Genomic DNA, 26,896 nt, shown 5'->3' on the forward strand with positions numbered 1-26,896 from the left:
GGACGGGGGTGGGTGGCTTTATATAGGGAGGCGGCGGGCGGCGGGCAGGGCGGCAGGCGGAGGACGAGAGAGAGAAAAAAAAAAAGAAAAAAGCTTGGCTTGGCGGCGAGGGTAGCATGGGGTTTTGCGGTCTCATGGAAAGTAACTTTTTGCAGGTTGCTGAGTTGGTGCTGTTTCAGCCCGCGCTGGATACTTTGTTTTCTACCGCTTTTTATTTTTATAAATTTCCAAGTTTATTCATTTATTTAGTAGTTTTTCTATCCTAAATTATAAGGTATCCAAGCATTCAAATTCTTGACTAGGAACAAACTCTTTAAAAGACATCCTACCGCTTTTTATAAATTTCCAAGTTTATTCATTTATTTAGTAGTTTTTCTATCCTAAATTATAAGGTATCCAAGCATTCAAATTCTTGATTAGGAACAAACTCTTTAAAAGACAAAGTGGTCTTTTGCCAAACTTTTTATTTTGTCTAAAATTGTTTGGATCCTTTATCTTACAAGAAAGATGGAGGGAGTAGAGTATGATTTTGGAGCAGGGCTCATCTATACTTGATTTAGGAGAGTCACTTATTCGAACAAACAAATACCTTCATAGTGCTCATATGGCATGGATGTGACCCTATCCTAGATGGATCACACCTTGTCTACATTGATTCGGCACGACTCTCGCTCACTTTGGGAATAGGTGAAGATAAAACTGACTTTTACCGCATTGTGGGTTGTCCAGAGGAACACGGTTCTTCACTCCTGTAGTAACGGCATGATGATGGTGTCAGGTGAAACCGGACCTGAGAGAGCACTGTTTGGCAGGTTCCTCGCTAGATTGGGCTTTGCAGTTGCAATGATATTTGTAACGGGTGCTGGTAAAGCCAAAACAGCCGGCTTTAGCGGTTCCCAGCTCATTATGCATGGGTTGTTTAGATGTAAATGGCTTGTTGCTATAGTAATTATGTGATGGTGTCAGGTGAAACTGAAGCTGATGAGGGGACTTTGGCACACATAACCCTTGTTGGCTTCAACTTTAATTTGTTGTTGTTGTTGTGGTATTGTAACGCTAACTGATGAAGCCAAAATGGTTTCCAACTCATTGTGGATTGTTTTGCGTAGGTGAATGGCTCACTTAAACTCTCGCGTGTGAGATCACTGTTAGGCAACAACAAATATTATTTAACAATAAATTGTGTATGTAGTGATACTGATTTGATGTCATAAATTGAATTTCAAGCGAAAGAACTTGTGCATAGTATATGAAAATAAAAATTTACAAAAAAGAAAAAATAGCTCATATGCACTTTGATTTTTGAGTTTCCTCTTATCTATATGTCTACCCCTGGTTGGTTTTCCTGCAGAATTCAACTTGTTGCGTACATCCTTAACCAAACTCAACCCTTTTTCATAAATTTGGAACCACCAATGAAGTACATTTTTTAATAACTCTTTATCCAAGTTAGATACTTGGATAAAGCCATGGATGAAAAGACATGACTGAAAGTACGCTGATTTATTGAGAGAGAAAAACACTGCTGAATAACTGATAGATTTGGCAGATAAGCTCGAACGATCAGGCTCTTAGAGTTCTAGGATCAAGTATAATCCCAACACCTTGTGTGCCAGAAGATAATTCACCAACAGAATCGGTGCGCCTTAAACAAAAATGCCACACCAAATTTCGGTATTTGCAAAGAAGGAAATGACATGTGTTGCTGCTTTGTTTAGTTGGTGAAAAATTTTGGGTTTGGCTATTGTAGCACTTTCATTTATATTTGATAATCATTGTCCAATCATACACTAACTATATAGACTCAAAATATTCGTCTCGCAAATTACAACTAAACTGTGTATTTAATTATTTTTTTATCTCTATTTAATGTTTCACACACATGTCTACAGATTTAATATGACGGAGAATCTTAATTTTTTTGGGGGATTTTAGGGTGAATGGAAACAAATAATAATTTGGCCACTGAATTTAATTTTGCACAGAAGAACGGTTTGTTTGCCTGCGGGGACCAGGGCATGCATGTGATAGCTCTTTAAATATTCAGCATTCATTCAGGATGAAATGCAATAAAAAAGAAAGAAAGAGGATGTGGGGACGACGACGACCAAAGTCAAGGTCGGGCGTGAAGGGCACGGCGTAGTCGGCGTATGGTACGTCCTGTTTGGTGGGGACAGACTGACGTGCCCGTGTCGCACCTGGACGTGGATCCGACTCGGCACCCGCCCACCAAAGTCGCCTTCATCAATACCCATCGACGACGCGCAAATATGTTCATATGTTCGCACGTTACAGCAGAACACGTATAGTTCGTCAAATGACCATGCATCTCAAACATTTATGATCTAGCTTAATTAGAATCGGACTTTATATCATGTCTAGATATACTGCTCTAGCTAACTTGTCCATGCATAGTAAACAACCACAAAAGCGATCCATATATATATGATGCTTTCATATTTTATTAGGTGTCAAAGATAAGATAAAATAAGATAGTGTATATAGACGCAGATATAGATACCACACTTACCTATACACATACTATATATATATATATGCATGTATGTAAGTACGTGTTGCCTTGTCCTTGCACTTAATTACTGTGGCATACCAATATATACCAATATACAACAACTAACGACGACGACGCTTTCTCTTGAGAAAAAGGGAATTTCCGAGAAAGGCAGAGCAAAACAAAGCAGAGGAAGAATAATCATGCATGTGGTGGCGGCGTTGTGCACGGCACACAGTTGGCCGCCACGAGCATTCCAAAGGCAAACCGACGACAGTGTGTGCTGCCGTGCATTTCCTAGTCATTTGCTGCTAACTTCCTCGCCCGGCCGCTCATTTCGCTTGTAGCAGCATGTACTGCTATATTTTTTTAGAGCTAGGTCCGTACGGATCAGAAATGTAAGTACTAGTATTATATATATCAGTGATTAGTCTATTATTGTATGTGAATGTGCAGCCGGCCGGTGCAGGCAGGCATAGTGGACCAGTAGGACCAGATGGAGCTACTGGGTGATGATCGACCCAATGGGGCAACCTGATTGGTGACCATGTTAGGTCAAGCGACGTTTATATTTATAAAAATGAAGCCCTGCTCTCTGTGTGTGCCTGTCCCATCAAGACCATACAAGTATCAAGTACAGATTGTTGATTATATACTGCTACATCCCCCGGTGCATTCTGGATTTAAATGTCTAAGGCCTTGTTTAGTTCACCCCTAAAACAAAAAAAGTTTTCAAGATTCTCTGTCACATCGAATCTGGCGGCACATGCATGAAGCACTAAATATAGACGAAAACAAAAACTAATTGAACAGTTTGCTTGTAAATCGCGAGACGAATCTTTTGATCCTAATTAGTCCATGATCGGACAATATTTGCTACAACCAAACAAAAGAGCTACAATGCTAAAATCCAAAAACTTTTCGCAATAAACAAGGCCTAAATAAAGTTAAACAAAATATAGATAGAAATATTAAAGTTCGTAGCCCCAAACAAGTACATTGTTAAAAAAAATTATAACGAATCTAATGGTACCTATTTTCATGATACAGGGAAATGGTATGGGCGCAGCTAATAATAACCAAAAGTACTTCCACTCCACAATCTACATATAGTAGAACTGAAATCAGTGGTGAAGATTCACAAGCTGTTTGGCAGAAAAGGACGGCGCAAATAAAACTAAACTCATTTGCGCATCATATAGTTTGGAGGGGAAAGGCTGATGTTAATTAGACGCAAACAAAGAATTATTAAAGCTTGTAAGTAAAAGTTGTGAACGTGCTAAAGGCAAAAGGCAAGCACGTACAATAATGGCTAAACTAAGCGCACGGTTGGATCCAACTCTACCTGGACTGGAAAAAGGCCAACTAATAGCTTAGCTTAGTGGAACATTCAATATGGCCGAGTAGTGTGTACTCACGGTCACATAGACATTTCAGCTGTGTGTGTTGCCATTGTGGGAATCTTTAGAAACTCCATCAAACTTTTCATTCATTCATGCATGTAAAGTGTCTGCCTTTGACTCGGTGCGATCTCTCTGGCCTGGACCGAGTTTGGCCGGCCCTTAATTATTGTATCTTGCTTATTATTGCATATATTGTTGTTTGTGTGAATTTGGCGCTCGTAGAGAATAGACTTTCGATCTTATTTTAGTACCATCTAGAATTTGATCCAAAACTAATAAGAGATTTAGTCCAGGTTAGACTAAATTTCCTGGGACTAAAGGGTGTCCTCTTACTCCTGGTTGGTGTCACAAACTCGGACAAAAGGTCTTCCACCCAGGACTAAAGGTCCCATATGCCTTAATTTAAAAGGAGAGCGCCTAGAACTATGTTAGATGTGGTGTGCAGTTGAGTCAATAAAGAAGCTATGCGCGAGGCAAGGGGTCTTAGGTTCAAATCTCACGCATAGCAAGAGCAGTATGCTAAGATTTAAACTATTTTTTTAGTTTCGTGAATAGGCTTTAGTCCCAGCCGCGTTTAGTCCCCCTTTAGTCCCGGATCTCCAATCCCAATTGAAAAACCCTCTATTGATGGCACATTGGCGCGGCACGCAATGTATCACATATCGTAAAATACATATACGATACTAATCTCGGTAGTAGTTTCATCTGTATTTAATAAGTTGTCATATAAGTATTCCAGATGGCATTGTAACTTTTATACGAAGAGATCGAGAAGAAATGGAACTCTTTGGGCTCCATATATTTTAGTACTTTATATGAGTTGTGTAATTAAATGTGTAAAAAAACAATATAATGGAACCACCTCTCGAGGTAGTTTCGTTTCATCATCTATGTTTTGTTATATTTTGTTTGGCATACCATTCTTAAACACAACTCTATGAATCTCTCCACCGAGAATAGTCTGTACCTAGTACGTACCATTGTTACCACAAAAATACTACTAAAGGCTATAATAAGGCTATCCTCAATGGAGGTTTCATGACTTAGTTTCTAACACATCTAAATTTTGGAAAATAATGCAGAAGAGTTTCATCCCCATAAAACTCTCTTTACTCTCGTAAAACTCTTATCATCTCTCTCTTCATTAATACAGTGTCATATCAACATATTTAATATCCATAAAACTCTAATGAAATTCTATTAAGACTGACCTAATCATAACCCACCAGGCTTGATCATCTTGAAATGCGTGCGTCCACGCCTTAACAAGATGATCGAAACTTAGGGAGCACCGAAAGAATAATTGGATCGTACGGTTGGGGTAAAGTTTGCACTAAAATACCACCGACTTTGTTGAGAGACCTTGTGTGCTAGCTTCTGAAAAGTAGGACGAGCGAGCACCACAGAAACTGACCCAGCAGTAGGGGTCCAGGCATGAAACAAGTTAACAAGAAATTCTTAGCCAAGAGGGCAACTGATAATTGGGGCGGCGACCATTGGTGCCTCCAACGTGGCAAAGTTGTCATCCATGCCGACTTTTTGACAAGTCACATCACAAACATCATATTCTCCAACTTGGGAGGTTGTGAAAGTTAAAAGGTTCGGTTCTGCAGAAAGGTACATCCACTACACGAGCTACTACTCCATATATTATGTACTACTATATATATTACTTGTAGAGGAAATGTTCGTTATATATATACTCCTACTTATATAGTATATTTTAGTTCACAATGCAACACATTGCTGTATACTCTATATTGTTTTTTTTTTTTCAAATGATTCATTTGTATAAGGGTTAATTAGCAACTAAGCAAGTCGTCGTCGTCTCGCCGTGATCGTTGGTGCAATAAACCTTTATTATTTCTTATTGTTTTGTGTCGCAGTCTCTCAGATGCTAGCTTTCCTGTCACCGTTTTGTTTTTTCTACTCCAACTTTTTCGACGTGTAAGGTGTTGCTTTCTACTGGCACCTTGAACGCCGCACAAGAATTCTTTACTTGCGGCGAGCGACTTCACTTGGACTTTTGCTGCCAGTCCATGCTATATAGCTACTACTAGCTGTTTGCTTGGGGAGAAAGGTTCTTCGGCATTCAGCTAGCTAGCTCTCTTGTGCACTCTGACTACATATATATATACTGAGGCCTTGTTTAGTTCCGAAAACTGAAAAGTTTTCGGAACTGTAGCATTTTCGTTTGTTTGTGGTAAATATTGTCTAATCATATACTAACTAAGATCAAAAGATTTGTCTCGCGATTTACAGTCAAACTGTGTGATTAGTTTTTATTTTCGTCTATATTTAATGTTTCATGCATGTGCCGTAAGATTCGATGTGACAGGGAATCTTGAAAACTTTTTGTATTTCGGGGTGAACTAAACAAGGCCTGACCATGTGTGATGGATCATGGAGATCAACTTTTGGTTGAATTCAGTGCAACGCAACAAGCATATAAAGTGCCGTGCTAGCTGTAATCTTTCAGCTGAGCTGGTATATAGAGCACAACATGTCAACATGCATGCAGGAAAAAAATGCACGTATAGTATATAGGAGTATAATATGCTATTGATGATCGAGTTGTCAATAGGTTGGAATTAGACAGCTTTATTATATTTACAAAAGAAAAGGTTTTTTTACATATATAGCTGGTATATATTCATACAATATACATACTCCTATGAACGTACGTATAATAATTAAGGCCGAATTGACACTCAAAGTTTGCAACAAGTTAGGCCTTGTTTAGTTCCGAAAAAATTTCGGATTTCACTACTGTAGCACTTTCGTTTTTATTTGACAAATATTGTCCAATCATGAACTAACTAGGATCAAAAGATTCATCTCGCGATTTACAGATAAACTGTGTAATTAGTTTTTATTTTTGTCTATATTTAATGCTCCATGCATATGCCGCAAGATTCGATGTGACAGAGAATCTTGAAAACTTTTTGGATTTCGTGAACACCCTAAAAACCAAAAAGTTTTCAAAATTCTCCGTCACATCGAATCTTGTGGCACATGCATGAAACATTAAATTTAGACGAAAACAAAAACTAATTACACAGTTTAGCTGTAAATCACGAGACGAATCTTTTGATTCTAGCTAGTTAGTCCATGATTAGATAATATTTATCATAAACAAACGAAAGTGCTACAGTACCGAAAACTTTTCACTTTTCGGAACTAAATGCAAAAACTTTTATTTTTGGCTACTGTAGCATTTCGTTTTTATTTAACAAACATTATCCAATCACGAAGTAACTAGGCTCAAAAGATTCATCTCACACATTACAGGTAAACTGTGCAGTTAGTTTTTATTTTCGTTTATATTTAATGCTACATGCATGTGACCAAAGATTCGATGTGACAGGAAATCTTGAAAATTTTTGCGAACTAAACAAGTCCTTAATTAATAAAGCGGATCGGAGATGGACGATACAAGGATCGACACGAATGCATGCATGCTCGTGCCCTGATGCTGATGGAACCCATATCGATCAGACTTGTTGGTGTCAGAAGAAAGGACCGGGATTGAGATGTGATGGCTTTTGTAATTCACCGCCTCGCAGTGCTGAGTTGCACGGCGCAGGCAGCTGACAAACAACTTTTTTCAGACGAGCCGTGTCTGAATCTTCGTCCGTCAATTCTTGTCCGTCTGTAACAACGTACGGCTGGAATGTCCCTAGCCTGACGTGTCGATGACCAGTTCGCGTCTACTACTTGTGTTGTGGTGGGGTCGTCGTCGCCTCTGGATACTGGACAGGATTCTTTGCGTGTGCAGTGCATGCCTGGCTGCAGCCTAATTAAGGCCCACCCTGTCAGTAAAAGAGTGGAGTGCCACACACCGGCTACTATGAGTTTTTTTTAGCGTCGTTATGTTTGGATATGAGTTTCTTTGTGTGTGCAAAGAAGTCCTAATATGTGTGGGTTAGGAGATGAGTGGTACCTCTATCGGGTAACTATAAACCCATTGTCATCCCTATACGTTGTGTACATTCTACTCCTCTAAAAAGAATGCGATTTTAGATTTGAAGCCAGCAACAAGTCAATTCTTTAATGTTTGACTAAATAGATTCCATGGACATTATAATATTAGAAGCATTTAATAATACTTATTGGACATCATAGATATTAGTTTATTTTATATAATACATTTAGTTAAATCTAAAATCATTTTACTCTTAGAAAAATAAAAATTATATCTTTTCTAGATAGAGGGAGTACGAACGTACATACATGCATTCCCATGAGTGAGGAAGTGAGGATAAGATCTTGCGTGGCCATATTATGCGTGCTTGGAATATTCTCATGGCGTGCCCCACCACCTTGCATTGTGGTACACTGCTCTACAGTAGTGCTGTATCCGCGTGCACTGCTGTTTGGCTCCAACGAACATGCTAGCATGCAGCTGCAGCAGAAGATTTGCACAAAGATATTCTCTACTACCCTCTCCTTCTAGCTTGTAGCTAGCTAGGTGGCTATATACTAGTCGTCGTCGTCGTCGTCTCTCTCTCTATATGTATGCAGTACCACACTACAGCATAGGTACTAGGGCCTTGTTTAATTCACAAAATTTTTCAAGATTCTCCGTCTCATCAAATCTTGCGTCACATGTATAAAATATTAAATATAGACAAAAACAAAAACTAATTACACAGTTTATCTGTAAATCAAGAGACGAATCTTTTAACCCTAGTTAGTCTATAATTGGACAATTTTTGACACAAACAAACGAAAGTGCTACATTAGTAAAATCTAAAAAATTTGGCCAACTGAACAGGCATATATATGTCTATATATATGTCGCTTTGCTAGCTGTTCTATATTTAACATATGTACGCTGAAGTGACCATCTCATGTCCACTATATACATGTCAACTATGGCCTTGTTTACTTCTAAAAATTTTTACAAAATATGAATAGTAACACTTTCGTTTGTATTTGACAAATATTGTTTAATTATGGACTAACTAGGCTCAAAGATTCGTCTCGTCAATTCCGACCAAACTGTACAATTAGTTTTTATTTTCATCTATATTTAATACTCCATGCATACGTCTAAAGATTCGATGTGACGAGAAATCTGAAAAATTTTGCAAAATTTGTGGGAACTAAACAAGGCCTATACTATATTAGTAGAGTAGAATGTATCAAGCAGGAATCTATCCTAGTACCATATCACTCCAACAAGTTCGTTAGGAGTGTAGTTAGGTTCTGAATCTTCTACCTATATGGCTATGGATACATGTCTTCCATTCTTTGGTGCGGTCTTCAAAGAGACCAAATAATGCTAGTATAATGTATGTAGTAGCTCTTGTACAACTAGCACAAAATATATACTAGTATATTGAGTGTGTCGGTGTGTCATGTAGTGATGTGTGAGATTTGTGAGGGATCGTCCGATCAAGTGAGGACACCTTCGTTCAATCCATATGCGAAAAAACTATGGCAATCAAAAGGTGTCCTCGAGTAGTGATGGCATATTATTGGTGTTGTGCTAGCGAGAACACCTTCAAATCTCCTACCGGAACGAACACTGACAATCAAAAGAACACACTGGTATAGAACCAATTAACAAACACTCTGGTTCAAAGAGCTTCTCATTGCCAGACTTTGAAATGCATTATCGCCAGTGATAGACACACAGGTTTACACTGTCGGTACTACAACCGAACCGACAATGATAGATAAGCCTTTAAAAAACAAAAGAAGAAAAAATTGGATGCTCATCGGGCCTCTATCCTCTTCTCCGGTACTTGTTTGGATGCCTTCTAGCACCCACCAAGCACCCTTCTAGCGTGCGTCAACTGCCATTCAACACCACTTCACTACCCCCTCCTTCGCCACCCCACACTAGACTGAGGCCTTGTTTAGTTCTCGCCCCTGTTTTTTTTTTTTTTTTTTGCTAGCTAGCTCCTTCATCAACCGTTGAAAGGAAGGTACGGTCCACACTTAAAAAGGGAAGGAAGAATGTGACTCGTACTGTTTCTTTTGCGCCAGTGCGCTCCATTATCCACTCTTTGGTTGAGACCTAATTCTTGGTGCATACTCCCTCCGTCCCAAAATAAGTGTCGTTTTCGTTTCCCGAGAAATAACTTTAACTAAATATATAGTAAAAAATATTAATATTTATAGTATATAATTAGTATCATTGGAAAGATCTTTAAGTCTAGTTTTTTAACAAATTTATTTAGAGATATAAAAATTGCATACATTTTCTACAAATCGAGTCAAACTTGTGGCACAAAAACCTAAAACGACACTCTTTTTGGGACGGAGGGAGTATGTACTGCATATATATGAAGATCTAATAATGATCGATGGACAGACCAAACTGTAATTTCTGGTTCGCTTTGCAAATCCGGATAGTCCAGTATTATTTCACCCCTGCGGACAACCCTCTTTTGGATTAATATGCAATAGTTTTTTTATCCATCACTGTTTGCTTGTCGAATCTATCAGTCATTTAGCAGTGTTTTTCTCTCTCTCTATAAATCAGTAAACAATACTTTATTATACCTTATCATCTTGTGGGGTATCCATCCCTGTTTTTCTCTCTCTATAAATCATTAAACAATACTTTATTATACTTTTTAAACAAACAAACAAGGCTAGTCCATTTCGATCATCTTGACTAATGCCTCATCATGTAACCTTAACTATCCTTTATTTGACCTGATCTTAATGCCAGTTCTCAAATTCTTTCTTATTCTTATAATACAATACGTACATGTTCAGTCTGCCAATCCATGCATGTACGTATAGTGGGTGTCCTCCTCCTCCTCTTCCTCTTCATCCTCCTCCTTCTCCCCTAAACCATCCGCCAGCTTCCAGGCGGAGAAGCAAGGTCCACGTCACCCTAATTTTTTCCAGCCGTCGGATCTTTGATCGTGTGGTCGCGATTGTTTGGAGCGGATTCGAACGGAAGCGGCTTCTACTGCTTCTTTTTGTTTTTGATCGGCTTTTCCTCTGCTTCTGACGGTGTCGAGCGGCTTCTGCTCCGGAGCCAACCAACCAAATATATACGTGGCCTTCCGATTCTCCTTCCTGATTCTTCCACTGGAAAAAAAAGTCGAGCCTCTCGCTCCCAACCCGACGGCGCGGGACGAGCGCCCCTCCCCCCGATGCGGCGATGTGGAGCCGGCGCGGCGGCGCTGAGGCGAGCACGCCCCCCTGGCGGCGGCGCTGGCCGAGCACCTCCCCTTCCCCGCCGTGGTGGCGTGGCGGCGCCCCACAGGCGAGTGCCCCGGCCCCAAGGTGCGGCCTCTCTCCCTTCCTTCTCCTCTCCTTACTTCACCGGCTCTGGAGTCGAGCGCAGTGCCGGGCATGCTCCCTAGCGGTGGCTGTCGCCGGTGACGGAACGACGCGACCGAACCCCACCGGTGGCCGCCGGTGTGGCTTCCCATTGCTGCCTCCTCCCGCGCGGTCTGCCTATGCCCGACGAAACCCTAGCTGCCTATGTTCAACGTCACCAGCTGCGTCACTATCCAGTTACTTGGAGCACTAACCTACATCCGTCCCTCGTGTGCCTCATGGGTTTCGATTGAATTTTTTTTTGTGCCGTAAACAATTTTACTTCAAGTGCCTTGGTTCAGCTGCCCAAGTTAATGCCAAAAATACTTTCACTGATTGTGCTGCCATTTAATATAAGTCGGTCTCTTAAGTTAGCATAGGTGAGATCTTTACATTACATTTTGCTTGTTCAAAATTAGTGCATGTGCATGACCAATGCTAAATAATAGATTATTCCTGTTTGAATGCTTCCTTGAGATGTTTCTATTCCTATTTGTTCTCTCCGGGTGTAAGTTATGACCATGTTTTCTTTGGTTTCAGTTAAACAAAGGTTGCTTGGTAATCGTGCATCTGCATCTAGGCATGTATTGTGTGAGAGGCAGGGGAAGATCAATGAAGCTTATAAGAAGCTGCAGGATGGATGGCTGACAATGGGCACGAAGTCCCTTCTGTTCAGTTTGCTAAGGTATGGGGAAAGGGCCTGATTAGTAGGATTTGATCCACTCCTCTAGGCTCAAGAATAATTAGGTTTGCCTACATGAGAATGGTGCTGATGAAATGTGGACATTGCTACTAATGAGACACTGTCATTTTGTGACTTTGGGAGTTCTACCTTTTAGTTGTGTTCCCATATTTTTACTTGCCTATCTGAATGCCTTGACTCAGATTTGAATTTCGTTTGGAGTTTGTTCCATATTTTATTATGTTCTTCTACCATGTTTTCCTTTTGAAAATACTGGGTTCTAGAATAGAGTAAAATACTTCAATGTGGTAGATCAGGTGCACATGATACACTACATATCTGATTCTGAAATATCTAGAGGTACATTATTTGAAAGCATGAAAGCTTGACTCTATCATTTCAATGACATAACAAATGCAAGGGCGCATGCATTACAATATACGAGATCACTGCAGTGGGGGATGGTTGCATGCCACGAAAAAGGTTGAACAACCACACTTGGTAAGAATAAACTCAGCTTTGCAATATAACTGTTTTTCGTATGTCTGTAAGTTTTATTGTATAGTCTTCACACAATCTATTTCTACTATTATTCAATTTGGTTCATTTACAAGAACCATTTGTCCTTTTCAAATATACAATGTGCACTGCTCATATAGGTTCAGTTTCACACTGCCAGTTTTTTTTTTTCTAATTTCCTGATGGTGTCCCCAACTTTCTAATACTACTACCTACTTATAGATGATATATCCCTACAGAGTACCTCATGTACCGACTTTGTGGACAACGATTCTAATATGTTTGGAGGCTCTTGTTATAATGGTAACATCTTAAAAAGTTGTTGGCCATACTGATTTAAGCTTCCTCAGTTGCTGCTATATAAGTTGCTTGGTTCCGAGGTTTGCTGCTTCACCTATTTGTCTATTTCAGGCCAAATAACATAATCTACGTGCGTACAAAAGCTATAGATCTAGAAAAGCTAAAACTCTTACAATTTTAAATGGAGGAATTATATAGTAGTACTTCATCCTTTATATAGTAATACTCATTCTTTGTTCTACGTTAGTTTTTCCGACGTTGTGGACATGCTTGGAAAACCACATAGATTGTCTCCAAACAATAATGCTTCATACGCCTGCATACTATAAAACATTATTCTTCACCAAATTAACAGTGTCATACCATGTGTGTTCTTGGTGCTCACCTAGGGGGCCAGGAACACAGCCTGACAGTTCATTGCCTATCAGGATAGATACCTACTGCTTAATACCTATGTTAATATGCTTCCTATGCTTCTCAAAGTACTGCCCCTCACATTCCATGCGATTTGCTTGCCATCTCTCCTAATTAGGATCATGTAAATTATCAAGACTGAGTACTAAAATGTCCTTAAGTTCAGCAATACCGCATCAAGTGTTGTGCTTAGCAAGACAAATAAATGCTCTTTGTTTTCTCTTTGTGATAATTTCAGGATTCAGAGTGCATTAAGGTTAATCTGGATACTCCAGCTTCCTTGCCTGCCACATCATTATTGTCTTCATAAACTTTGCTCATGTCTATGGTCATTCTCCTCTTCAAGTTACTGTTACTACAGAGTTTATACATATGACTACTTACCATATGTGCAAGTGTGGTGTACAGGACGACTGAAGTGTAGCCATGGTGATGCAGCAGGTGCTGTGGTTGGACATGGCACTGCAGTCGCCGCACAGGAAATCCTCCTTTGACTCCTCTCTCGCGCAATTTTTCTAAGTGTGTCAAAGAGGGGTTGCCTTGACCACTTGGGATCCATTTCGTCTATTTTTTGTTGAATTTATGCATCTGTACATCAATTTTTTTCACCTATGATCTAGCGCCTGCCCTATCACTGCAGCGAGCAAGATGAGAATCGGCATGCCTACATATTTTGTTGCTACCCTGTTCGTTTGGTGCCATTTTTTCGTACTGCAATGATTTTAGGTATGTCTGCCTCTCAAAATTAAACTATCTGAAATCATTACAATATATTTTGACTATTTGAATGGCCTTTCAGAATATGAATACTCATATGTTGCAAAGACGCAACCATATTCTTTTTTGAATGGTCAGTTGAGCTAATTTCAAACCGTACTTATTCTTCCTGAATATGGATACTTATATCTTGCAAGGATGCAAAAAAGCATTTTATGTTCTGCCAACTTAGTGTGTGATCTCCAAGTATTTTCTATGTTATCAAAGGTCCCATATTGCATATTGGAAACTAGCATTGTTCCCTTCTACATATCCTACATTACTACAATATATATGTACCCTAGAGTGTTCTCTATTTCGTAGTTTGGTGGAACTTTCCACCTTTTCAGGTTTACCTTCCTACGTCGTGCGACCAGAATGATAATGAAGAAATTGAAAACTACCTGCTACACTCTACGAACATAAAAAAGGTTATCCCTCGGGTTATAATTTTTCATGGTTTGTGTTTGTGCCTCCGAACGACGATGACATAATATTGTAGTATGCTATATAACATTTGCATTTCAAAGATATATTTTGCCTTTTTTTCATTATCTTTGATTCAGTTTTGTTATTGCCACAGTTCTTCTGAGTGCCTCACAAATTTGTAGACTATACATGATGCTAAGCTTCTACTGATTTTGAATGAAAAGGGTTGGAGGTGATAAAAATTTCATTTGTGCATGCAGGCTTCTCCATGACTTTGACTTTTATCAGTTGCCTACAATCTCATATAACAATAGCAGACTGCAAAAATCTTGATACCGAACAAGTGATAATAGAAATTTAGTAGTGATGAAACAACGGTACGATTGTCTAGCTCTTTTCTCTTTGTGGAATTATTTGTGTTCGGTTTTCCTGGAATACAAAGAGCCCACCAGGTGGCCACATGATGCTTGGAAAAGTTGCATACTAAGTTACCTGACCTGATTTTTTCGTTCTACTCCTACCTCCGAGGATTTTAATCCTATTCTTTTGTTGTTTGCGACAACATGTTCCTCATGTTACCAACTAATGCTGCTTATTTCCTCCCGATTGTGCAGGTCGCTGGGTACCTCAAGGGCTCATTTCTTGTTTACTGGACAGTTGATATATTGTGGTACAACACATCCTGCCTCATATCTTGCCAACTCTTCAAACTATTAATGAGTTTGTCATTGGGCCAATGAAAATTCTTGGATGCTCCAAAACAGCTCTTACTTTCCTTTTCTATTCATTAGACTAGGTGTCTTATGTAAGATGTTTTCTACTTACTCATATTGTAGTATATATACCTAGCACATTTTCTCCATCGTTACGATCTTTGCCCTGCCTACGCGCGCAATGGCGCGCGCCTTTCACTAGTACTACTATACTACTACTACTCCCTCTCTATTCCTAATGTTTGTCGCCACGATTTGTGTAGCGACAACTTTGACTCAATTTATAGAAAATACGTGCAATATTTTAATCTTTAAATAAATTTATTAAAAATAAATTTAAATATCTATTTAATGATACTAATTGTGTATTATAAATATTATTATTTATAATATATATCTAGTCAAATTTATTTCTTGAAAAGCGAAAAGGACGGAAGAAGTCCTATATATTCGGCCACAACGCAAAAAGGCCCTTTATTTGCATTGGCCACCCTGTATGATTGGAAGCTAGCTGCTTGTTGATGGAACTAAAGCAGTAAGTATGACATGCCTCCTGAATAAATCAACCTTTAGCATTGTTCTAAGATAAATTTTCTTAATTTTGACTAAGGCCTTGTTTAGTTTGCAAAATTTTTGCTTTTTGGCTACTATAGCACTTTCGTTTTTATTTGACAAACATTGTCCACTCACAGAGTAACTAGACTCAAAAGATTCATCTCACAAATTACAGGTAAACTGTGCAATTAGTTTTTATTTTCGTCTATATTTAATGCTCCATGCATGCGATCAAAGATTCGATGTGACGGGAAATCTTGAAAATTTTTGCGAACTAAACAAGGCCTAATTTTATACGAAATTGCAGTAATGATAACAAAAGAGTATATTATATATCAAGATATATGTTAGATTGTACTTAACTACACTAATAATTTTAGCCATAATAAACATCCTTTTTTTATAAGTTCTATCCAATAACTTGAAAAATATTTAAAGAACATATATAACATCAAAATTAAAGTTGATTTATTAGTTTATTTTAGAACGAAGGCAGCACATGTGTCTCTGACTTTGTGCGTGTGAGTTGATTCCCTCGGTTCCTGATACCTATATATATACACGGCACTGCGTGCTGCACTGCTGCTGGATCGCCGTCGGTCCGATCTCTCTCTACCGATCGTCCCTCTGCTGATTGTGATCGATCGGTCATTAATTGTGGTGTTAGGTCGCCATAGCTTTTTGGTGTGTCGTCTTTAGAGTGAGTATGACTCGCAGCAACCTGTGCACTCGGAGGAAGGTATAAGGCCTTGTTTACTTCCCAAAAAATTTTAAGATTTTTCGTCATATTAAATCTTGATATAGATAAAAACAATAACTAATTGCATAATTTTTTTGCGAAAGACTAATTGCATAATTTACTTATAGTTTACGAGATGAATCTTCTAAACCTAGTTAGTCTACAGTTAGACAATAGTTATCAAATAAAAATAAAAACAATATATTAGCTAAAACTAAAAAATTTCGCGAACTAAACACACGGCGTAAGGAACGTGCGTCTCGCTCTCCTTGGAAAAGCCAGTCTGGGCCACGACTACCTTTCTCACTGCCATGAGACTATCTCCAACAATCGTCACCCAAAATACAAGACCCATTTGTCCTTTAGGTAGCGCTACAGGTAAAAGGTTCCATACCTATTTTTAGTCTTCTCCAACAACAAGACCTAAAAGATAACACTCTCTGCAAATGGGTCTCGAGGAGAGAGGATACCCAAATTTGGGTTATGCCTCCCCTGATACCCAAAATGGGTTTTTCTGTATGGGTACTCTGTTGGAGGCTATAGGTATTGTGTTGGAAACCTATTTTGGGTTTGGGTTCCCAAATGCATATGCTATTGGAGACAGCCTGAGGGAGGTGGGAGCATGCATATGACACCGCCGCGGTTCGGAGAACAAAATAATGCTCCTGTAACAGTAGTGCATAACTTGTTTTGGGGTGAACTAAACAAGGCCTTAACCCAATCACAGTTTCACAAATATGTCCTTCGAAAGTGACGTTTTATATATCACATGGCCTTCAAACTACTATCGATCGGACTAACGACGTCGACCTAGACGAGTCCAGTAGCAGAAGTGGCAGAGGAGCCCAAGAAGCCGTATCAAATACCATAGGAGGATAAATTATTTTTTAGTATATGACAGCGAACCAGCGAATTGAATATCTGGGTAATTACCCTCAAAAGGTCACAATGACTTATCAATTGTTGTGACCTTTTGAGCGTAAACCATCAAATTGAGTCTCCCATGCGTAGTAAATCAGCGGCAGGGACTCGGTTGTGCCTGGGCCACGCAAGCTCTGAGCCCATCACATATCATCAAGTCTTGCCAAGCGACTCGAAGATCAGATTCATTTTCTCCACTAAACTAGACGTAGGGCATGTTTTTTTTTTGAGGGAAGCCAGACGTAGGGCATGTCTTTGAGTACTAACCATCCTATATATAAAGGATAAGCACACAGCTACAAATTTATCATAGTCAACATTGCGAGCCACATAACGTACTATTTTTTATGTCCAGAAAAGGGCTGCAATTTAAGACTCCTTCCTCTGAGAGCAAATATTATAATACAGCCAGCTGCTGACTGTAATATTTATTTACAGCTTTTTTGCAGCTCAATCATATCATGGTTAGCTCATCACTATTAATACATGACCCACTTATCTGTCTCACAGATTTGTTTGGTTTTTGTGTTTGAGCCGGCTTACAGCCCGCTTTTTACTAAATAAATTACTAAATAAATAAGTAATCTCTCCGAGGAGCACTGCTGTAAGAGGAAGCTAGCTACCCGTGCCAAGCAACACGTACATGCAACTTCGAAAGTAATTTACTACAAAATACTAACTACATCAGCCGGAGAGATTACTTATTTATTTAGTGGGTATATATATATATGTGTGTAAAAGTAAAACGAGGGCAACGGAGACAATAGAAATTATAAATTCCGACAACACAAAGACCACCGTACCCAATAATATATCGTAGCGTGCTGGTTTTGTTTTTACTACTCAGCTAGCTATATATAGCAGGACGGAGGGTTTGTTTATGCCGGCCCGGCATGCTGGATCGATCATGCTATGCTGCTTGGCTGCAGCAGTGCAAGTTGACGCTGGCGCACATGCATGGCATGGTTATTAGTTTCTGCATGCTGGGGCCTGCCTGCTGCATTATTAGGTGTGTCTTGGACTCTGATACATATGCTACTCTTTTCTCTCTCAAAAAAGAGAGAGAGAGCACTACTACTCAGGCCTTGTTTAGATGTGAAATATTTTTAAATTTTACTACTGTAGCACTTTCGTTTGTTTGTGGTAAATATTGATCATGGACTAACTAGGATCAAAAGATTCGTCTCGCGATTTACAGGCAAACTGTGTAATTAGTTTTTGTTTTCGTCCATATTTAATACTTTATGCATGTGCCGCAAGATTCGATGTAATGGAAAATTTTGAAAACTTTTTAGTTTTCGGTGATAACTAAACATTAAACATGGCCTCATTCAACGATCGAATTCATTCCCTACAGTGTCGTGCGGTTGCGTTGCAACTTCTCCCGGGACCGGGATATAAGCTACAAAATTGGCTGGGCCTCGCCCTCGCCCATGGGATGCATGCATGGGAATCGGATCACTGGGGTTGCTTCTTTCATCGTGCACGTGCTACCTCTCTCGTCCTCCTCCTCCATGCATAGGGTGGTCCTCCATCTCCATCAGATAAAACCACAACGTGCGTCCTAGGTTGGGGCCGGCCGCCGAAACCCATTGCATGCACGCGCACGCAGTGGCCCTTTGGTAAAGTTTTATTTGCCCTAGAGAGCATATATTCTCACTCTTTTATTTATTGGATTCGCATTAAGAAGTATGTAAATACATATTTCAATGTAAAATTATATTGAGATGTGTGTTTTCACACTTGTCATTACGAATCTAATAGGTACAAGAGTTGAAGCACGCATCTCAATATAGTGTTCAAATAACTAAAATCGTCATCGGATAATAAATTTAGGGCGTTCAATTCAATCGTCATCGGAGAATAAATTTGGGGCGTTCAATTCATTTGTATTTATTTTCATAATAACTAAAATTTTGGGGGTTCAGTTACTAATAATTATATTACTCCGGACATGTGTAAAACCTCTGGGTAAAATGCAAGTTGCTGTTTTTTAAACAAGTTGTTGTTAGAATAGATATGGGTCGTTACTCGTTACAACCTGGTTACCACACAATTTTGTTTTAACTCGCAGGCCCATCAGCTAGAGCTAGCAGCAACGGGTTCGATTATTGGGCCAGTGGCGAGGCAGCAAGTCCCTGCCTGGGGTCACACCACAACAGTCATATTGCTCCTCCTTCTCTTGTTGGGCCGGACCTTCCTTTCGCAACCTGTCGTGGTTACATACAATAGACTCGAATCTTTGTGCAAATAATCTACTAGATATTTTTTTTGACGGCATTTAATCCTCATATATACTCTTAAGGCTTCTTTCAACGCAGGCCACAACTACTATATGCCTCATGTATAAAGGTCCAGTCCATATAGGCAGCGATGTTTTAGGCAGCCAAAACTCCCCAACACATGTGTGCTGGGCATGCTTCCTCTCCGGGCCAAGCAGACGCGACTTCCCTGGCGCTAATTATGGATTTATGGCAGAAAACGCGGGAACTGAGAGTGGTCCTGATGATGGAGCCACTGTGCAGCTTTGATAAGTTCCTCCATCGCCTCCTCTACAGGACAACTTGCAAGACTCCTATTTACTGTGACATGGACAACCAGTGCTGAAGTCTTGTTTAGTTCACGAAATGAAAAGTTTTCGGCCACTATAGCACCTTTCTTTGTTTGTGGCAAGTATTATCCAATCGTAGACTAACTAGGATTAAAAAATTCGTATCGTGCTTCATGCATGTGCCGGCAGTACGGCAGCAAGGACGCGTTGGGGAAGCCCTTAGCAAGGCTGACGCCATGCACATCAGATTTGCATTGCGCAAAGCTGATGACGTCATGTGTACCATTTAAACCGGTCCAGTGTCTACAGACGTCCGGGGCGGGGCCAATGAAATCCAACGGAACACACCAACCAAAACAAGGTTGTAATAATGGGCCTGATCGTACTGGGCTGAACTCACACACGTATTTACAAAGGCCCACGTGTATACGTACATCTTATTTGACGAATAAACATTGAATGGAAAGCTCAGTCATCCTATAATAAGTTGTAAGTTCCTAACTTTCAAACACAAACTTCAAAAAGTAGCTAAACATCAGGACAAGTGCAAAGTCAAAAGCGTTCTTTTAAAAAGAAACAATGTTCTAGCTATTTCGAAAAGCAAAGCCAACAAATAAAAAGGTGTTACTGGGAAAAGTTTCTCAAAAAATTAATGGCCGATTTAGAGGATACCACATACCAGCAATCCTTTTCTTTTTTTTTTCATATTTGCGGGTCACTTTGAAGACTTAAAAAGAAATCAGGGCCTCGTTTGGTAGAATTCTGGAGGCTCTACTAGTTCCGATTCCTTTGTGCACTGTAAGGAGGAGTCATTTTTCTCTCTTTTTATAACGAACTAGGAACCAATAAAATCATTTATTTTAGCTTTACGGCCTCTAGCTTCGGCTCTACTGCACAACTATATAGCGTGGAGCTGAAGCCCTTTGAAGGCTTGCTAAAGATAGCCTTTTTTTGGGGGGCAAAGGCTCTTTGAAGGCTTTAGCTCTCTCGAAGGAAAGAGTGTTGAGGAAAAGTCTTTGCCACCAAAACCTTAGCTTGGCATTTTTGTGTACCCATACCCCACAAAGCATAGCCAATGCAATGAGCTAGAGCTACATTGGCAGTAGAAGGAATCTTACCAAAATTTGAAGTTTAGCAAACAAACCACATGGTTGCCAAAATGGCAATACACCAAGCTATATGTGTGATGTTTGTGACGAGAATGACAAACAGCGCAGTGCCCAAGATTTACACAGACCTCAGTGGAATATATTTATGTTAAATCAGTCATGATTTGTGAACTTACAACTTAAAGATTCAAATAAGCTGTCAAGATAATTGAACAAAAAGAAGCAATTGAACTAGTGTCATCCCGCGATTGCATCCTTGTCATGGCAATCGCTCAAAGGACACACATGTATCGCTGCCAATCCCGGCAGGCACCTCTACGTGTAGTGTAGTGCAGATGCAATGAATCTCTGCTGCTGGCTGCTGCACCGATGCATGGAAAATTCAAGAACTACTAGTCTATCTGAAGCCTGTACAGCCAAGTAGATGAGCTATATTAGAATTGTTTGGAGATCGACGGTGGCCTACGGCTCTGCTCTGCGGCGGCCACGCGCCATGGACGTCGGCGACTCGCTGGCGCTGTAGTTGGTGTCGGATCCGGAGGAGCCGCTGCCGTGCCTGGAGACGGCGAGGACGAGGTCCTTGACGCCGTCGCCGGAGGCGCGGATGTGCGCGAGGATCTTGCCGAACTTGGCCTTGGGCCGCTGCGTCACGGCGATGGAGACGTCGTTGGGGAACAGGTCCTTGCGCACGAACGCGCGGTACACGGTGGTCACCAGCACGCCGGCGACGGTGACGGTCGCCACCCCGGACAGCCCCACGGCCAACGCCCGGGTGAGCACGTTGGTCACCGCCGACGCGTACACCGCCGTCGCGATGGCCACGCTCGTCATCGGGAACGTGTACGCCCACCACGCCAGCGAGAAGCGGACGCCCCTGAACAGGTTGATACGCACCACCTGTATACGTATACGTATTTACACGCTCAGCACATGCATGTTGTGTATACGTACGTGTATGGAGAACGAAGACAATAGATGTACCAGTGACATGTAGAGGAAAAGGGACGTGAAGTAGAGGATCTTGGCGGCGTAGTTGAAGTCGCCGCAGAGCCTTGCCCAGCCGACGGACGCGACGCTGGGCGCGGCGATGAAGAGGAAGAAGACCGGGTGGAGCTCCTTGGGGAGCTGCGCGTTGGTGGGTAGCCTCTGGTACAGCGTCACGAACAGCACCAGGTAGTGCACCACCCCGACGGCGAAGAAGAAGATGGGCACCTCCCGGAGCCCCATCTTGGCGCCCAGCAGCGCGCCGACGAAGTTGCCGACGACGGCGAGGTGGTTTGTCGGGTTGGCCACCTTGGACAGCCGGCGGTCGCCGCCGGACATCCACTGGCCGTAGATCTTGAGGTCGAGGAACAGGATGGGCGCCATGAGGATGTACCAGACGACGTGGTGGACGTCCGCCACCGGCTGCGGCAGGCCCTTGACGAGGAAGAGGCAGGCGATCCAGGGCGCGAAGAAGAAGTTGACGCGGATCGGGTGGTGGAACTCGCGCCGGACCGCCTCGAAGTAGAAGACGACCTTGAGGAGGTAGGTGACGGAGACGAGGAACATGAGCGCGACGGAGACCCACCAGAGCGCGTGGTTCACGGCGGGGCTCACGTGCAGGAACGCCGTCGACGGCTCCGACTGCAGCGTCTTCCACAGCATGGCCTGGCTGCTCACGCCCAGGCACATACCGAACGCGTTGATCGGGAACCGCAGCAGGAACGGCCACGTCTCGTCCTCCGGCAGCGCCGACACCTCCGTCGGCCTCAGCGTCTCGAGCTCGGGCCCTTCCAAGGCGGCGAAGTAGCGGTCGGCCGTGGGGACCTCGCCGTCGTCGTCGGTGTCCGCCAGCTCCTCCTCGGAAATCATCTTGTTGGAGTTGGGGTCAGCGGCGGCGGGCTCGATTTCCACGGCTACCCCGCGGAGGTTGGACAGCTGCCGCTCCAGGCGGCCGGAGAAGGTCTTGAACTGGTCGAAGCGGCGGTCGCGCGTGCTGTCGCTGCGCGACACGGTGCGCACCCGCTGCAGCGGCGGCGGGGGTTCCTCGGTCCGGATGGTGAGCGCCGGCTGCGAGTGGTACCGCGCCTGGGTCAGCAGCTGCGGCAGCACCGCCGCCTCAGCGTTCTGATGCTGGTGCTCGTGCTCGACCGGCTGTGGCGGCGGCGCGACGCTGCGGACGGACGCGCACGCGCCGAGGTGCAGCCCCGACGGCGACGCCGGGACGCTGAAGGCGACGGAGTACCGCGGGGTCTCCGTCGCCTCCGCCGTCCTGGCAGCAGCAGCGGGGGAACCGGAAGCGCGACCTCCGTCGACGAAGGTGGCCCGCGCCGGCGGCAGCGGCAGCGGCAGCCGGAGCGGCTCCGGTAACGGACGCGCCCTGCTGGCGCCGTGGGCCATCCCCGCCATCTGGACGCTCTCGCTGGTGGACATGGCAGCTTGGTCGCTCGTCAGGATCGCTCAGCTCGCGTCACCGGAAGAGGAAGAGGAAGAGGTGCGGACTACGTACACATGAAGCAGCTGCCTCGTGGAGTGGATGTGCAGCCGAGCTCGCGCTCAGCGCCCGTATATATAGAGGTCAGGACGTCAGGTGAGGAAGATGGAGGTCGAGCAGTCTGCGCGCGACGCCGGCGGTCAGTGACGCGGACGTCAGACCAGCACGTGGCCGCATCCGGAAGCTTCGTCCCTGGCACGTATCCCGATTCATATAAAAAAATTACTAAATATTATAAATTTATTTATAATTTTATATGAGAGGAAAAAGGCTTCGAAATTCCCTTTGTATCTGTACAGCAGTTTAGACGAATCTTAATATATTTTTTTTAGAAAAGATGGTAAAAGCTTTTCCGCGAAAACGTGCCAGCTTAGTTTTGAAGTAAAAATTAGGTGAGAAAAATTATACAACTGAAAAAAAAAGTGTCCCACTCTCGCTGAATATCGAACAACACGAGAAACTATTCACACCTAGGTTTTCTTCTCAATAGGAATTCTGCAGCATGATGGACTTGTAGCTTGCTGTACTGTACGAATGATCCATGGAGCTCGATCTATCAGTTCATGGTCGTGCGAGTCCTGCCTACGAAGGGAATGGAGCCATGGAGGAGGAGAGAAGGGAATGGAGCCATGGAGGAGGAGAGAAGGGAATGGAGCCATGGAGGAGGAGAGAAGGGAATGGAGCCATGGAGGAGGAGAGAAGGGAATGGAGGAGGAGAGGGTGGCGCGGCGCCACTGTGCGTGCAGCTCCGCTGACGCGAGCCCTGGCTTGGTCCGGTCCGACGGAACGGACTCGGACGCGAATGCGACGTCGACCGCCACCGTGGAGAATGGAACCGCCGGTCCAATGGAAGAAAGTGCAGCAGCCGACGTCGACGCGAATGCGAATAGTGCCGTGCCGAAGGAATCGGTCTGCTGACCTGACTCCCGTGGCCGTGGGTTGCCGGCGCCGATGAAGACGGCGAACCTGGCATGGCCGGGGGAGACGTGCGTGAATGCGGGAGACTGAGAGAGGGGCCCGGCCGGTCGTATCTGGACCGTGTCGGCGACGGCGAAGAGTTCTGGTCATGGCACGGACTACACGCGTAGAAACCAAAGCATCCATTAACTACTGTCTCATCTCTCTGTTTTACAGTAGTACTCTGTTTTTCTTCACCATTCACGTACCGCCACAGTGCCACCTCTGTCCGGAATGAAATGCTAGTGAGCTAAACTATCTAAAATTTAAGTAAAGTTAGATATATATTAATATTTACAACAAATAAGTATTATGAAAATATATTCCAAAACGAACCTAATAATTTTATTTGGGAATATGGTATAGATTTTTTTTATAAATGTTATGATTTTTTTTTAAAAAAAGTATTGAATACGTAAAAGGTTTACGTATCTTTTTTATATTATAACTGAGAAAGAGTTACAACGATGTGCCGCCGGGGCTGCGCACTAGGGCGAGAAAAAGGATATGAAATGAGCACCCATCCCCTAGGCGAGAGAGCGGAAATTGTACTTTTTATAAGGTGGTACAACCAATTGGATCCAAGTTAAAGTTGTTATTATCAATATCAGGATATATTATTCATTGTATAAGCGTCTCTATGTACCTTATTGTATCTCATACTTATTTTCTTCTTCACATTTCTCATATATATCTCTGTCCTAGTTTAATAAAATATATTAATACAAAAACCTACACATCGATATTTATGACATTAAATGTCCTATAAAATATATTTCAAAAAGAATCTAATGATCTTACTACTTGATAAAATCATTAGATTCTCACTTTTTTTTTTCATATAAGCTTCTTCTCTCACTTTAGAACAACACTCTATATACATAGCATGTGTAGGCATCCATTTATATAAGCAGCCGTCTGTCCGTGAAAGGATTTCTATTTACTAAAGGTTGTCTAATTGGTCAAAAATGATATTATTCATGAAACTACAGAGCACGTGTGTACCCATTTATATCTATTCTAGTTTTAGATAAACACCTATTCATAAATAATGGACTGCCAATTATTGTGACACGTGTTATTTGTGATGTTGGGAGGGGACACTTATACTAGTCTAAAGTCCATATATACCTTCAACGACTACATGAAAAGACGATGTGAATACTTTTTTTAGAGAACCTCTAAGGGTACCTTAAGTCGTGTTTATGTAAGACCATTAATATAAGCTAAACCCTTTCCATTTTGTAATATAACACATCCAGTTAAGTCTTCAAAATTTGAACCAATATATAAGGGATTCTACGGGACAAAATAGTTTTATGTTATATAGTTGCATAATTCTAATGGTATATCAATCAATCACTATTAATCATATTGATGATTACGTTTAATTAGAAAATAAAATGAAGGCATATGTGTGTTTTGTTTTCTCCTAATCTACCTAAAATCTCTAGAATGCAGTATATACACGAAACACACAGAAGAGTGCCACATCGATCTGCTAAAAGTATGTACCATATATAGCCCTTGAGGTCTTATCTTGCAACGTAATAGTACATTAGTTCCTCTATCTTTTATCTTATCTTTTTTCCTTTTTTTCCTTTTTGTGCATTCGTGTATATCATCCGTAAAATTCAATAATGTACATATAATGTACATGCTATTGCAAACATGCAAACCCACTTGGCATCCTCTATGATTTACACTCATTTCTTTTGTATACGTAGCTATATTTGTGTCCTTTGCTTTTTTTTTCCTGAGGGAGTAGAAAATTAGCACAATCAAATGTGCAACCTTTTTTGTTCTAAACTTTTTTTTACTGAAACCCATGTGCGTGTTTCCTCATCCAAGCACACATATAGGGTATCGTATTTGTACCATGAGCGAGCATCAGTAGCGGGTTTACTATATTTATACTATAAACTACAGTACTCTTACGCATGTCCAGCAGGAAATTTAAAAGAATGGTTAGAATTTGCTCCCTATTATTCTTATCCCGATCCTGCACTACTTGAGTAATAATATCTATAAAAGTTTACTTTAATAAAAGAGTAATGCATATGTTGTATTATATATGAATACATGCAAAGTAACATCAATTTCCATCGATGGTAAAGTATGCTTCTCAAAAACTTTTTGAAATACTAAGATATGCCCTAAATATAATATAAAATTAAAGAAATGGAGGAAGTGTTAATAGGTCCAATTTGTCACACATATTGTGATACGACCGTGACATATCACAATAATACCACACGTGTATTGTAAGAAGAGAAACAGGCCTCCTTTGGTACAGATTTGGCAGCTCCAGAGATTTCATTGTTCAGACAAAGTAGGTCTCTCCTTTGTTCTCCTCTCACAGAGTTAATGAAGCATTTTTTCTTGTTTCACCGGCTCTAGCTCCTCTGACACAATATTGCAAGACCGGAGCCGTCGAATCCCTTCCAAAGGGGCCTTAGAGCAACTCCAACAGATATGTTATCTAGGGTATTTTTATATTTTTAAAGCAAGAGTTAAAGTCCAATAGGTGTGCTATCTGGTTTGCTAAAATAGCAAGTTTGTTATCCCTA

General features: G+C 41.7%; 2 protein-coding genes across 2 annotated transcripts; one reads left to right on the plus strand and one right to left on the minus strand.

Annotated features, from left to right (window-relative positions):
• On the plus strand, positions 10,783 to 15,173 carry LOC110430558. The gene is made up of 3 exons (XM_021448344.1): positions 10,783 to 11,169; positions 11,746 to 11,890; positions 14,920 to 15,173. The coding sequence occupies exons 1-3, from the start codon at positions 11,037 to 11,039 to the stop codon at positions 15,020 to 15,022; spliced, it is 381 nt and encodes a 126-aa protein (XP_021304019.1). The 5' UTR covers positions 10,783 to 11,036; the 3' UTR covers positions 15,023 to 15,173.
• LOC8079295 (S-type anion channel SLAH2) lies at positions 21,120 to 23,407 on the minus strand. Its single transcript, XM_002441546.2, has 2 exons — positions 21,875 to 23,407; positions 21,120 to 21,790 (listed from the first exon to the last, which is right to left on the minus strand). The coding sequence occupies exons 1-2, from the start codon at positions 23,306 to 23,308 to the stop codon at positions 21,356 to 21,358; spliced, it is 1,869 nt and encodes a 622-aa protein (XP_002441591.1). The 5' UTR covers positions 23,309 to 23,407; the 3' UTR covers positions 21,120 to 21,355.

The sequence above is a fragment of the Sorghum bicolor genome, chromosome 9, assembly GCF_000003195.3.
Source record: "Sorghum bicolor cultivar BTx623 chromosome 9, Sorghum_bicolor_NCBIv3, whole genome shotgun sequence".
NCBI lineage: Eukaryota > Viridiplantae > Streptophyta > Magnoliopsida > Poales > Poaceae > Sorghum > Sorghum bicolor.